The sequence below is a fragment of the Camarhynchus parvulus genome, chromosome 5 (assembly GCF_901933205.1).
Source record: "Camarhynchus parvulus chromosome 5, STF_HiC, whole genome shotgun sequence".
NCBI classification, from domain to species: Eukaryota; Metazoa; Chordata; class Aves; order Passeriformes; family Thraupidae; genus Camarhynchus; species Camarhynchus parvulus.
The window spans coordinates 55,756,895-55,768,947 of NC_044575.1; the positions used below are offsets into that span (position 1 = coordinate 55,756,895).

General features: G+C 45.4%; 1 protein-coding gene across 1 annotated transcript; it reads right to left on the bottom strand.

Moving 5' to 3' along the window:
- Nucleotides 1–385: 385 nt before the first annotated feature.
- On the bottom strand, nt 386–9,568 carry SNAPC1 (small nuclear RNA activating complex polypeptide 1). The gene is made up of 10 exons (XM_030949568.1): nt 9,092–9,568; nt 8,136–8,295; nt 6,970–7,110; nt 6,416–6,520; nt 5,333–5,491; nt 4,858–4,932; nt 4,180–4,242; nt 3,091–3,229; nt 2,080–2,160; nt 386–770 (listed from the first exon to the last, which is right to left on the bottom strand). Exons 1-10 carry the CDS (start codon nt 9,217–9,219, stop codon nt 736–738), a joined length of 1,086 nt encoding a protein of 361 aa, XP_030805428.1. The 5' UTR covers nt 9,220–9,568; the 3' UTR covers nt 386–735.
- Between the last annotated feature and the right edge of the window lie 2,485 nt (nt 9,569–12,053).

Below are 12,053 nucleotides of genomic sequence, written 5' to 3' on the forward strand. Positions count from 1 at the left end.
CTGGTTTCAGTGTTTACAGAAAACATTCCATCTGATGATTCTCAATCCATTTGCTTCTTCTGCTGCACTGTTGCCAAGCAAGTATTTCCCCATGCTGTGCCTGTTCTCAGTGCTGAGATCCATGTTTATTTCTGCACTCACTTCTTTCACTCCCAATTTATAAAGATCATTTTGAATTCCAGTCCTGCCCTTGTACAGCTTAGGGTTATCTGCAGAATTAATGAACACCCTTTACCTCCTTCCATTTTAATACACAGTAACTCCAGATCTGCTGGAGAAAGGGCACAACAAAAAGCTTATCAGCAAGTTCATTTCCACATGTGTGGGATCAAACCATGATAAGCAGTGAAGTTCATACACCATAAAATGGAGGAAGTCATGCGTGAAAAATAATTTATTGTACTAATTTTCAACAGTCAATAACCTTATGTTCAGAGATAAAGGGTTATAGACATGTCTTACATAGGTAAATATCTTCTGAGCCTTCTCTTTCCAGCTCAGCCAGGCCACAGCAACTTGAGACTCCCACAAGAAGTGTTCACCAGGTGGATAAAGGCACCACAAGACAGCTGAAGTATCCCAGTCACTACCAGCATCCCTTCCAGCATCACCTGTGCTTCTGGCCCCAAACACTTCTTTTATGTTCAAAGGTATCCAAAACAAGCACTTGGTGTTACTTCTGACATTTTCATTTTGTCATTAAAATTAACATTAGTGCTTCTCCAACTGGATCCTCTAACGTCGTTTTCTCCTCTTAGAGAGAGATACTTCTGAAAGAAAATAAAGAGAAAGGGTTTTTTACAAGCTTTTAAATCCATCTTCCTTCATGGGAGCTGTTCAAGTAGAATGAATTCTATCCAGCACAAGAAATTAACTGGATGAGCTGTTGAGATCTCTTCCCAGTCCCTCTCCCCATGATTTTTAAATATTAAAAAAAATCTCTCTGGATTCTACAGCACACTGTCATTCAAAGTATCAACTGAAATTCCATTAATATTGTACTTCAAAACTTTCTCCATCTTAAAAGCTTTCTGCTCCTCACCAACACCTTTCAGATTTTGCTATGAATTTGACAAATGCAATACTCACAAAATATTTTAAGAGACTGCTTATGGGTATTTTTAATGCCTCAGAATTTACTGGAAAATTCTGAGAAAAGTGAAGGGAAAGTAAACAAAGTACAATATTAAATGCTCCATGGCACCTTCAATCTGACCATTTAAAATTGAATGAATTCCCACTGTCTACAAATAAAAGTGACCAGATAATGTAATATAAATATACAATGTCACTAAAAATGTATTTTAATACATTTAAATGTATTAAACTGTATTAAATATCCCTTGTATTACATATCCTTCCATTATATACAATTTTGGATAGTAAATTAACTGCAGAAGATTCTTTACATTGTGCCATGTTCTCAAGCAGCTGAGAACAGACCATTGAAGCTTCTGAGTTGCAGAGCAGCTGGGTGTCATCCAACATTTATGCTTCTGCAGAGCAACTCCACTGTCAGCTTTCAGCAATCTGCTTTACCACTGCTTCCCAATTAAAATCACATTATTTCCAGTAACATGAATGACAGCAAAGCCATTCACTCCCCTGCTGCAGTTCCCAGAGTCCTCCCCTGACAATGTCAGATAACTTCCAGCACAGCAGAGGATGCTATTGCTGTACTGGAGCTCAATCCATGAAACACTGCCCAGCTCAAAGTAAGGCTAGAGAGGAACCTTCTCTCCCCTCAACAAAGGGGAGGGCAGCAAGGGCTCTTCTTTCCTAAGTGCACAGAGTTACCAGAACACTTCTCTAAGTGGGTGACTGACCAAAAAAATCACTTTTCCCTACACAGTGGAACTCCTCAAGACAAACTTGTATTACAGAAGAATGAGACTGCTTTAAACTGGACCAGTTTTAACTCTGGGGACTTTGCCACGGCATTTCAAAGTTTCAATTTTCATGCAACAAGTTGCAGGCTAAAACCAAATCTAGATTTTGCAAGGCAGCAAGACATGATCCAAATATTAGAGGGATATTAAAAAACAAGTCACTGGTTTGCTGGAATTGCAATCATTGTACCTCCTTCCTCTGAGTCCTCTTCTATGATTATTGGCATCCCGATATGCCGAGTTACAGCTTCCTCTGCCACTTGCTTCCCACCTGCACACAGATTTTGAGGAAAAACTGTCAGCATTTTTTTGCTTCTACATCCTTCATCCAGCAGTTAGGAGATTGTTCACTGCTGCTCTCCTGAGATGCTGTCAAATGCTGCAGACAAACCTACTTTTCACAGTACCTTCCATATGGCTCACTAAGAAACCTTCAATAACAGGTAATTAACACTACCAATTTAAAGCAAATTAATCACCAACTCAGTTCAATAACTCACAATGCCCTTACTGCTCCAAAACACTTCATCTGCTTTTTTAAAGTCAAGCAAAGGCAACACTGCCTAATGCTCATCTCTGAAGAGGGATTCATTTCCTCAGTAACTTTTTTTCCCTAGCAGAGGCTAAGCAAGTCTGAAAACTGAGTTTGGAACTTTGAAATTAATTTCCCATCTTCAAAATAAGGACAATTGAAAAAGTAAAGACAATTGAAAAAGTAAGGACAATTGAAAAAGTAAAGACAATTCAACGAACAAAGACAATTCACCGAACAAAGACAATTCAACAAACAAAGACAATTCAACAACAAAGACAATTCAACAAACAAAGACAATTCAACAAACAAAGACAATTCAACAAACAAAGACAATTCAACAAACAAAGACAATTCAACAAACAAAGACAATTCAACAAACAAAGACAATTCAACAAACAAAGACAATTCAACAAACAAAGACAATTCAACAAACAAAGAATTCAAAACTATTTTGCTGTTTAGTTTAATTTAAACTGTAACAAATAAGGAGTAAAAAAAAATTTAGACAGCAGAGCAATCTCTATCAGTTGAAGAGTTGGATATCAGAAAGAGAATTTCCTTCGGAATGGTAATTTCTCAGTGATAACAGCAAAATTTAACCCAGCTAGCAAAGCAATGGATAAATTTTGCAAGCTCCCCAGGTTCATGGATGCAATGGAGAAGTACCTCTAACTTCTGAAGAACCTGTCCTTGCTGGCTGAGGTGTCCTGCTGGCTTTTTTACTTCGACCTGGAGACTTCCCACAACTGGGCCCTGATTCAGAGGATTCCAACTGCACTTGCCGATGTCTCCTGGATCTGGAAACCTGAATGACACAAAAAAAGCTGAACTTCTACAGCCAGATCTTGCTGTGGCTCACTTGACAAACCAGCAGGGACCAAAGCATCAACCTGATGTCAGGGTGGAAAAGGGACAGAAGGAGAAAGAGGGAGGGAGGACCCTCAGTAGTTGCTGTTCTTAAATTTTAACAGGACAATGCCCTTCTAGGATTTAATGGGTGCATAAATTAAAATGCAAATAATGAAACATTCATTAATTCCCAATCCATTCTCTGCTACTACCAACCCATGCCATGCTGCATCCCTCAAGACAAAAGAAACACTTCCAAAAACTGCTGCTCTGTAAAGCCTCCTTACCATCATATTTTGCTTAAATGCCTAGATAACACCACTGCAGATTCACAAGTCTGGACTGTTTTAAAATCCAGAGCTGTGTTTCATTTAATGACATATTTTTTGATATGAGATTTTAATAAATAGAAAAAGGTGAGATGTTTGTCATAGGACTGCTAAGAAAAAGACAAACCAACAATACTCTTTTAAGGGAGAAGCTACTGAAACAAAATTTTCAACAACTTGCAACTGACTTTAAACTCCCAAGTCCCATTTTCAGAGGCATCTTCCAAGATTTCAATATCTAAGACACAAGGAATCTGAGCAATTAAACTCTCACGTATTTTTATACATCTTCTTAAAATTCCATCTACTTAAACAGAGAGTAGATATTAAAAGATAACCCTGTAAAGGAAAATCCCCCAAGCACAGGCCTTATCTGCATTGTTCCATAAATCATAAATCTAACAAGAATAAGAGCTTTGGATTTTCTTGCTGTGTTGGGCAAACTAAAACATTCAAAAACTGAATTACAGAGCGCAGTTTTAACTCATTCCTTTTTGACCCAACATTTACATTAAACTGGTACTTAAAACTGTTCTTGAAAAATAAATACATCCCCACTGTCAATTTTCATACCCACCTCAACAACTGCAGAATAAGACTTGTATTTGATTCTGGCCAGGGCATTTGCTCTTTCAGAACCCTGTAAAGAAACAAGAGTCCAGTCAAAAAAGATTCTTATTCTATTCTAGCAGTACTGAAATATTGCATCAGGCAACCACTTGAGCAATAGCTCACTACAGCTGTAACTCTATAATTAGTTCTACAGAATTTCCATGCCACCAAAATGGTACTTCAAGAAAAAAAAATTCATTAAAACGACAGAGCGTAATTTTGGTTGCCTTCACTGTTACAAAGCCCAGGAGGAGAAAATTCAAATTTGAAACTTCACATCTTACCCAAATTCAAAGCAGATAAGCAACATAAGACAATTTGGTACCATAAAAAATGAATACTGCCTCAAACTGAAACTCCAAGAGGAAGTGTAAAGGAGTTTGGCCAAGAAAACACAGCTCTTTTCCCTCCTCACCTGAGAGAGACTTTTTATGGTGATCATGTAAGAGCTGTCACAGCAGTGAATGCTCACAGCTCAACAGAAAACAATGAGAGTTAAAAACAAAACCAAGCAACCAGCCCCACCAGCTGTGCTTGGAATTTATTTTGACACTATCAAACTTTGATCTGCACTGCTTAGCCTGAGATCTGAAGGGAAAAAATGAACAGATCTGGCCTGTGCAACGCAGCAAAGTTTCCTTACCTCTGATTTTAGCAAAGTCTCCTCTGTCTTTTTGTCTTCTGTTTCAGGAGCTACTTTAGCATTTCGGAGTAATTTCTGTGGGGAAGAAAAGTGTTTTTCTTTAAACATCTGTGATATACAAGACAGCTAAAATCCAAGAACTGTAAAAAACAAGACAAGTATTTACACACATGCCCATTTTCTACATCTCCCTTACACTGTGGCCTTTCTTTGATCCAAGAATGTGTTACAGAGGTATTTAATGCAGTCAGACCTTCAGGGCTTCCCTCTCAGCAGTCAGTTGTGGTATCCCAGAGGCAAGACCACCCACAAGTCCTTTCTTCCATACCACATCCCTCAGATTTCACACACTGTATGCCTTCAGTGTCACAGTTCCTTCTCCTTCAGTCTGAGATGTAATCACACCAAGAATCGCATTCTTCCATGTTCACCCAACCTGCTAAGGCACCACAGCACAGTGGTTGGTGGTACCTACCATCCTGTTCTGCTGCCATTCCTGATGTTCCAAGGTTATGTCTTTGAGATTAACCACAAAGTCATCTTTTATCAAGCTCAGGGCCTTGTCTGGCTGGGATTTGTCAGCTGAAATGACACACTTCATTTTCTGGTAGTGCTCGTGAATATTCATCAGTTCCTGAAATTAATTTTTAAAAAAGTGTCTTTCAGGAAAAAAAAAAGATTCCAGCAGTAAAGCAATATTGGTCCTCAATGTACAAACCCAGGGTTATAGAAACCATTTTAAGGAGACCATTGGACCAGAAGGAATGTTAGAAACTGATTGTGGTTGGATTATTTGAGTTTTAGAGCCAAAGAATCCTGCTAACCAGAACTGACCCATCAAATAAGCTAAGGAAGAAAGAGTATCCTATATTATTTTAACTAAGAAGGTGATTCAGGACCACTGTGATTCTGATACTGTGGTTTACTTTCATCTCTTTGGAGGAAATATTTTACTTTACAGGTTTCTGTACCACTGCAGTCAACCTTACTGATACACATTTGAATGAAAAAACCTGCAAAGAAAGTTCTACCACTGAGTGATATAAGCACCTTTACCTGGCTTTACATAAGAACTTTTACCTCACTTGAATTACTCGGGTTTTTATCAAATGCATCACATAATAAAAATCAAATGCATTTTCTATAATAAAAACCCCAAGGTGTGAAAGGAGAAATAAAGGTGGGAGAAGGCTATGAACTTGCAGATAAGTAAATTCATATTATCACAAGTATCAATCCTCCAGCTGCAGCCTGCAGATATATCAAAACAAACATGCTTCCTCCCTTTTCCATTTTTCTCTAAGTGACAATTAACCATTTACATCCTTTTACATCCTACTGAAGCAAAACCACAAAACATTAGAGCATATTTCAGTATTGAAAAAGGTACCACAATTCTTCCAAACTAAATGCCACAATTCTGAGTGTCTGGTAAAATTACCTGAGTCTGCATTCCACAAAAGGACAAGACTGCTGATTAGAGAAGTTACAGCTCTTGGACAACAGAGAAATTAAAGCAAACCCCATTGATTAATCTGTATTTAAAAGGTTACTGTACCTCCAGTACATCATTAGTGATGAGGCTGTTTACTCTATTACTTGGGTCCTTAAATTCTTCTTTAAAATAATTTTTCTCAATCTTCTTCTTAGTTCTGTAGGTCAGCTAAAAGAAGAGGAAATGTTTGTAACAAAAAAAGAAAACTTTAAATGGCACCTCCTCCTGAGAATTCCTACTGTATATCCATGAACCAGGAGATGGGAGATACTGAAAGGCATAAAACCACATAAAACAGCTTTGCTGTCATATGCTCAGAGGCAGCACTTTTCACAAATTATTGTCTAGTTAAGAATTTAATCCAGCACCTAGACTATTTTCCCCAACTGGTAAGACATCTCAAATCCATTAGGAACATCAGATACTGGAAAACTGTTTTCAGGTGAGAAGCATTCAAGCATTCTCTAAGCTCTTCATCACCTACCTATGTAAAGCCACACATATTGCATTTTAACTGGCCTCAAGGCTGAGCTGACCATGAGTGCTGTTGAACTGTCAGGCACTGAAAGATGAGGGTATTTTGTTTAAAAATGTAAGACATTAATGTAATAACTCACTAGCTTTGGCATTGCTGTGAAGTGGAAGGCTCTGGCAAGTCTCAGTCTCCTGAAGATATAGACTGCATCATAGTGCTGGGCATCAAGCAGATCCAGCTGAAATTTCTGGATTTCAGGCCAATGCTTGAGTGCAATTCTGATCTGCAAGAAAAGTGTTACATACTGTTAAACCAATACTTCAACCATAAAAATTAACTGAGCCGACTACTGTGATCTACAGTCTACAGTGATCTGACTACAGACAACACCTGCATGTCCAGAGCTGCAGAAAGGATCCCACTATAACATCTGTTATTGCTATCATCATTTTATGCACCTAAGATCGTTATTATGTCACTTTCTTTGACAGTGACATGGAACACAAGTCCTTTCTAACATTTGAAGACATTCATTCTTCACATTCTCAAGCGTGTGAAAAATAGTCTGCACCTGGGACATTCTCCTTCACTTGTGATTAGGAAACAATACTCATACCAGGTTGTGCTGCCACTAAAATGTTCATAAATGTTCTCTTTCCCTTATTTCTTCCTTTCTCTCCTGTCAGATCCACTCTGCCCACTTCACTTTCTCTCTGCTTAACTTTCTGGATAACTCATGTACCTTCTTACAGGTGTGGCTTTAAAATTGCCTAAATTCATCTTCATAAAAAGTTATTGATTCCTCTGAGTTCAAAATATGAGCCATCATGGCATCATTGTAGACTACTCCAAATTAATTTTGTTATTTAAAGAATTTGGACTCAATTTTGCACATGCACTCAACAAAAATAACAAAGTTCCCAAGCAAGCCACTTCTCTCTGCACTGAGTTTGCAATTCCTTTAGATACTGGTCTCCTATCCTAAAAGCAGCAAGGAAGGTGTCATTCACCCTCTCAACCTATTTATGAATTCCTTTTCTGGTTAACAGCAAGTGGAAATAATTCAGTCTCCATTCTGTTGGAATTCTGAAGAGTAACTCAGGCTGTAATGGGGTTCACCCTACAGCTGATGAACACATTCTCTGTCCCTGCATGTTCCAGTAGCTTTCAATCTGGCTTTAAGTATTTTTATTTTGAGAAAGCGAGAGGAAATGCCCAAACCATTTATGATGACAAAGCAGACAGCAGTGTACCACATATCTTATGCCACCTGATATCTCCTGAGAATAAAACCTCAGGAACAATTACCTTTTGTTTTGGCTGACAAAGCTGGGCATTATAGAGCCCATACAGAAGGTACAGAGCACCAACTCGGATCTGGAAGGAGTAGGGGGGAAAGAAGTACTGCTGGGCCACATCTAGAGTCTTCTTTGTGATCTTATTCCTCTCCAAAGCTCTCATTCTACCACTAAAGCAAATAAACAAACAAACAAAAAAAGAAGCATTTAAAACGGGTAAATATAAAACTGCAGGTTTTAGGAAAATTCATAATGCAGAAACAAGCTTTAGATGTTTTAAAAATAGAGAATCATCGAATGTCCTCAGCTGGAAGGGACCTGCAAGGATTACTGAGTCCAGCTACTGGCCCTACATACCAAGAATTCAAGAAGAGTCTGGACAAGATTCTCGGCACAGGCTGTGACCCTTGGGGTGTCCTGCGCAGGGCATGGATCCATGATCTGTGTGGGCTCCTTCCAACTCAGGACATTCTATGATTCGCACGCCCTGCGACCACACTTTTAAATCTCCCGAGGATTGCACCAAGCTCCCTGTGGAGCCAGCGCTCAAACCGCACACATTGCTAATGCCCGAAATACCCTGAATTTAAAACTCTCTTCCATCATTACAGACGGAACGATGCTCCTCTGAGCTTTCTTTAGAGCCCAGCCAGGCAACCCTCTCCCTGAGCCAGGCCTGAGGGGGCACACGGCTCACCCGCACCGTCTTCAAGGCTGGCCTAGCCCGGGGGTAAACTGAGCATCGGGGGCTGCGGGGCCGGCGAGGGGCAGGAGTGGGGAAGGCGAGGGGCAGGAGAGGAGAAGGCGAGGGGCAGGAGAGGAGAAGGCGAGGGGCAGGAGTGGGGAAGGCGACGGGAAGGTGAGGGGAAGGCGACGGGAAGGTGAGGGGAAGGAGAGGGGCAGGCGCGGCTCGGCCTGAGGGGCGGCCGGGAGCCATCTCCGCCATTCCCTCCCTCACTCCCTCACTAGAAGATGGTGTGGAAGCGGCGCTCCCTCCACAGCTCGGCGAAGCGCTCGAAGCGGACGGTGTCTGCCTGCTGGAAGGCTCCGAGGAGCTCCTCGCAGTCCTCCTCCAGCCCCGGCACGGCGCTCATCCCTCCGGCTCCCCGCTCACCCCGCGGGCTCTCCGCGCATGCGCTCCGCCCCACAACACCCGCGCGGCGCGTGCGCACGGCCCGTGCCGGGCGGGGCCGGGAGGAGCTGCCCGGGCTGCCCGTGAGGGAGCGGGGCTGTCCCGACCCCGGTACCGGGAAGAGCTGCCCGGGCTGCCCGTGAGGGAGCGGGGCTATCCCGACCCCGGTACCGGGAAGAGCTGCGCAGGCTGCCCGTGAGGGAGCGGGGCTATCCCGACCCCCTGCGCTTCCGCCGCGGTCCGGCCCCGGTACCGAGAGGAGCTGCCCGTGAGGGAGCAGGGCTGTCCCGACCCTCAGCGCTCCTGCCGCGGCGCGGCACCGGTGCCGGGAGGAGCTGCCCGGGCTGCCCGTGAGGGAGCGGGGCTATCCCAACCCCCTGCGCTCCCGCCGCGGTCTGGCCCCGGTGCCTGGAGGAGCTGCCCGTGAGGGAGCGGGGCTGTCCCGACCCGCTGTGCTCCCGCCGCGGTGCGGCCCCGGTGCCGCTGTGTGTGGCGAGACCCCACACAGTCAGTGTCAGTGACGGGCGCTCGCTCTGCCTGCCCTGGGCGCTGTCCCGCTCCCCCCCGCCGTGGAGGGCGAGCCCTGTCCACGGGCAAAATGCCTCTCCGAGCAGCGCATCCCTGGGTGGTCCCGGGGCGCAGCCCGCCGCGATGAGCGGGTTCGGGCGGGATGAGCAGCGGCGGGGCGCCGCTCTACAACAGCCCAGAGGTCCCGGGGACGCTCTCGAGGCGCGGGGCTTCACATCCCCGCCCCAGTTCCCCGCCGGCTCCCCCGGCAGCGGGCTCGGGAGCAGCGGTTCCCCCGCGGGAAGGGCGCCCGTGCCGCGCGGCCGTGGGGACGTGACACACCGCCACGCTTCGGTGAAGGGCCGCTGCCAGCCCCCTGCGCCGGTCCCCGCTGCTCCTCCGGCTGTCCCAAAACCCCGACGGCTGCGGGAGCCCCGTTTCCGCCTGGGCGAGCGCGGCAGGCAGGGTTAAGCCGGCGGCCGCCCCCCCGAGCGGCGGGATGCCGTGCCCTGCCCTTCCCTGCCCTGCCGTGTCATATCGCGCCGTGCCGCCCGCTCCCCGCATGCACGGCCACACGTAGGCGGCCGGGGCAGCGGGGCGGGCGGGGAGGGGGCCGCGGCTGCCGAGCCGCACGTAGGGTGGGTGGGTGCGGCCTCGCCGGCGGCGCGGAGCGGGCGGCGGGGGCTCCCCTGCCGCACGTACAGAGCGGGGCCAGCGGCCACCGAAACGGCTGCCGGGACCTGCGCTGCCATCGGAGAGCCCCGCGCGGCGGTGAGTACGGACCCGCGGCACCGGGCACCGCTCGGGGCGGGGTGGGCAATGTCCCGGGGAAGCCGGTCCTGGTGCCCGGGAGGCTCCGCAGCCCTTCAGGCGGGTCCCCAGAGGGTTTGAGGACGGGGCTCAGGTTTCAAGGCGGTGTTGCGGTGATCGCCGCTGCGGTCGGGGCTCGGCTGCGGATTGTGGGAGCGCGGCCGGACAGCGGCACCTGCGCCGGGAGCGCTCCCGGGCCGGACGGGAGAGCGGCCGGGTGCGTGCGCACCCACGGGATGCGGGGCTCGGCAGGTGCGGGATCTCCCCGGCGCAGGGGAAGCCACGCTTCCCCTACAGCATGTAGGGAGAGTATGGGCTTGGGATAGAGCCTTGCGTGGTGTCTTTGGGATGTTTACATCTTCAGGACTTTTCCCAGCGACCGGGTAAAAAATTCACATTTTGCTTTCTCAAATAATCATGCACTGCGAAATGAGTGTTGAATTCTGCTGGGTATAGTACCATGATGTTCTCCAGTTCACCAATAGCATCAAGTAATTGATCCAAAGGTCGCTCCTTACAGCGAGGCGCATCAAGCTGTCAGCTCCTACAATGTCAGGAGCTCCCACAGTGCTCCAGGCATGCAAGCATCTTTCCATGTTTATTGTATTTCCCAAAAGGTTGCTGGAGTGCAACTTTTAGCAGCCTTTATTAGGAGGTGATTTGCCATCGGCTGAACAGCAGTTGCCTTTGAGCACCACTGGTTGCCAATGTCATTGACTATAGGAACAGAGATATTTGCAGAGCTATTGCATATGGACTGTACAGGGTTTTTAGCAGGAGAGCTGCACCTGCCAGGGTTTGGTTTGCATTTTTTTCCTTTTTCTGAAAAGACACTTTCATCTATCATTTGGATTCATGTTTAGAGATGTAGGGCAGTGACCCCATTCATCTAGTATGTGACCCTGACTTCAACAGATTGTACTGATTTTGGAACAGAATGCCAACACTGTTAGGAAAACAGATATAATGTTCTCCCCCCCTGCAATGGATTTAAGGATTCAGAGCACAAGTAAGTCAAAAGTGACACATCATGGAGAGAGTTCACCGTTACATACAGCTCAAACCAAGCCCTGTTTACTTACAGGAGTCATCCCTTAATTTAATAGGAGCAGAGGAGCCTGGCTCTGGAGTGATGCTGAATTTGTAAAGTTCAGAGTGTGTTTTCTGATTTTTGTTTTTTAAACATGCAGTGAGTAGGGTGATTTCTCAGGGATGATGTTTCAAGGAATACTATATGGAATTTTTTTTTTCCTAAGGCAGATGGGGCTGCATGATGCAAGATGTAGTGAGGATGAGGCTGTTGTGCCCATGTGAATGTGTCCTAAGTCTTCCCTTGCAGGAAGTTTGGGTACAATGTAAAGAATGAAAATGCAGAAGAATAAAACCAAGTAACAGGGTCTCTTCATACAATTTCTCTGGTGTGGTATATAAAATTAAATATAGTATCAATTTTTAGACTAATTAACACTCTACTCTTCT

Excerpts from the sequence above, each read along its gene's own strand:
- SNAPC1 (XM_030949568.1), bottom strand. The coding sequence starts at position 9,219 with ATGAGCGCCGTGCCGGGGCTGGAGGAGGACTGCGAGGAGCTCCTCGGA. Across the intron at positions 8,296-9,091 it reads CGCTTCCACACCATCTTCTA|TGGTAGAATGAGAGCTTTGG; the intron begins GTGAGGGAGTGA and ends TATTTGCTTTAG. Across the intron at positions 5,492-6,415 it reads TCACTAATGATGTACTGGAG|GAACTGATGAATATTCACGA; the intron begins GTACAGTAACCT and ends AATTAATTTCAG.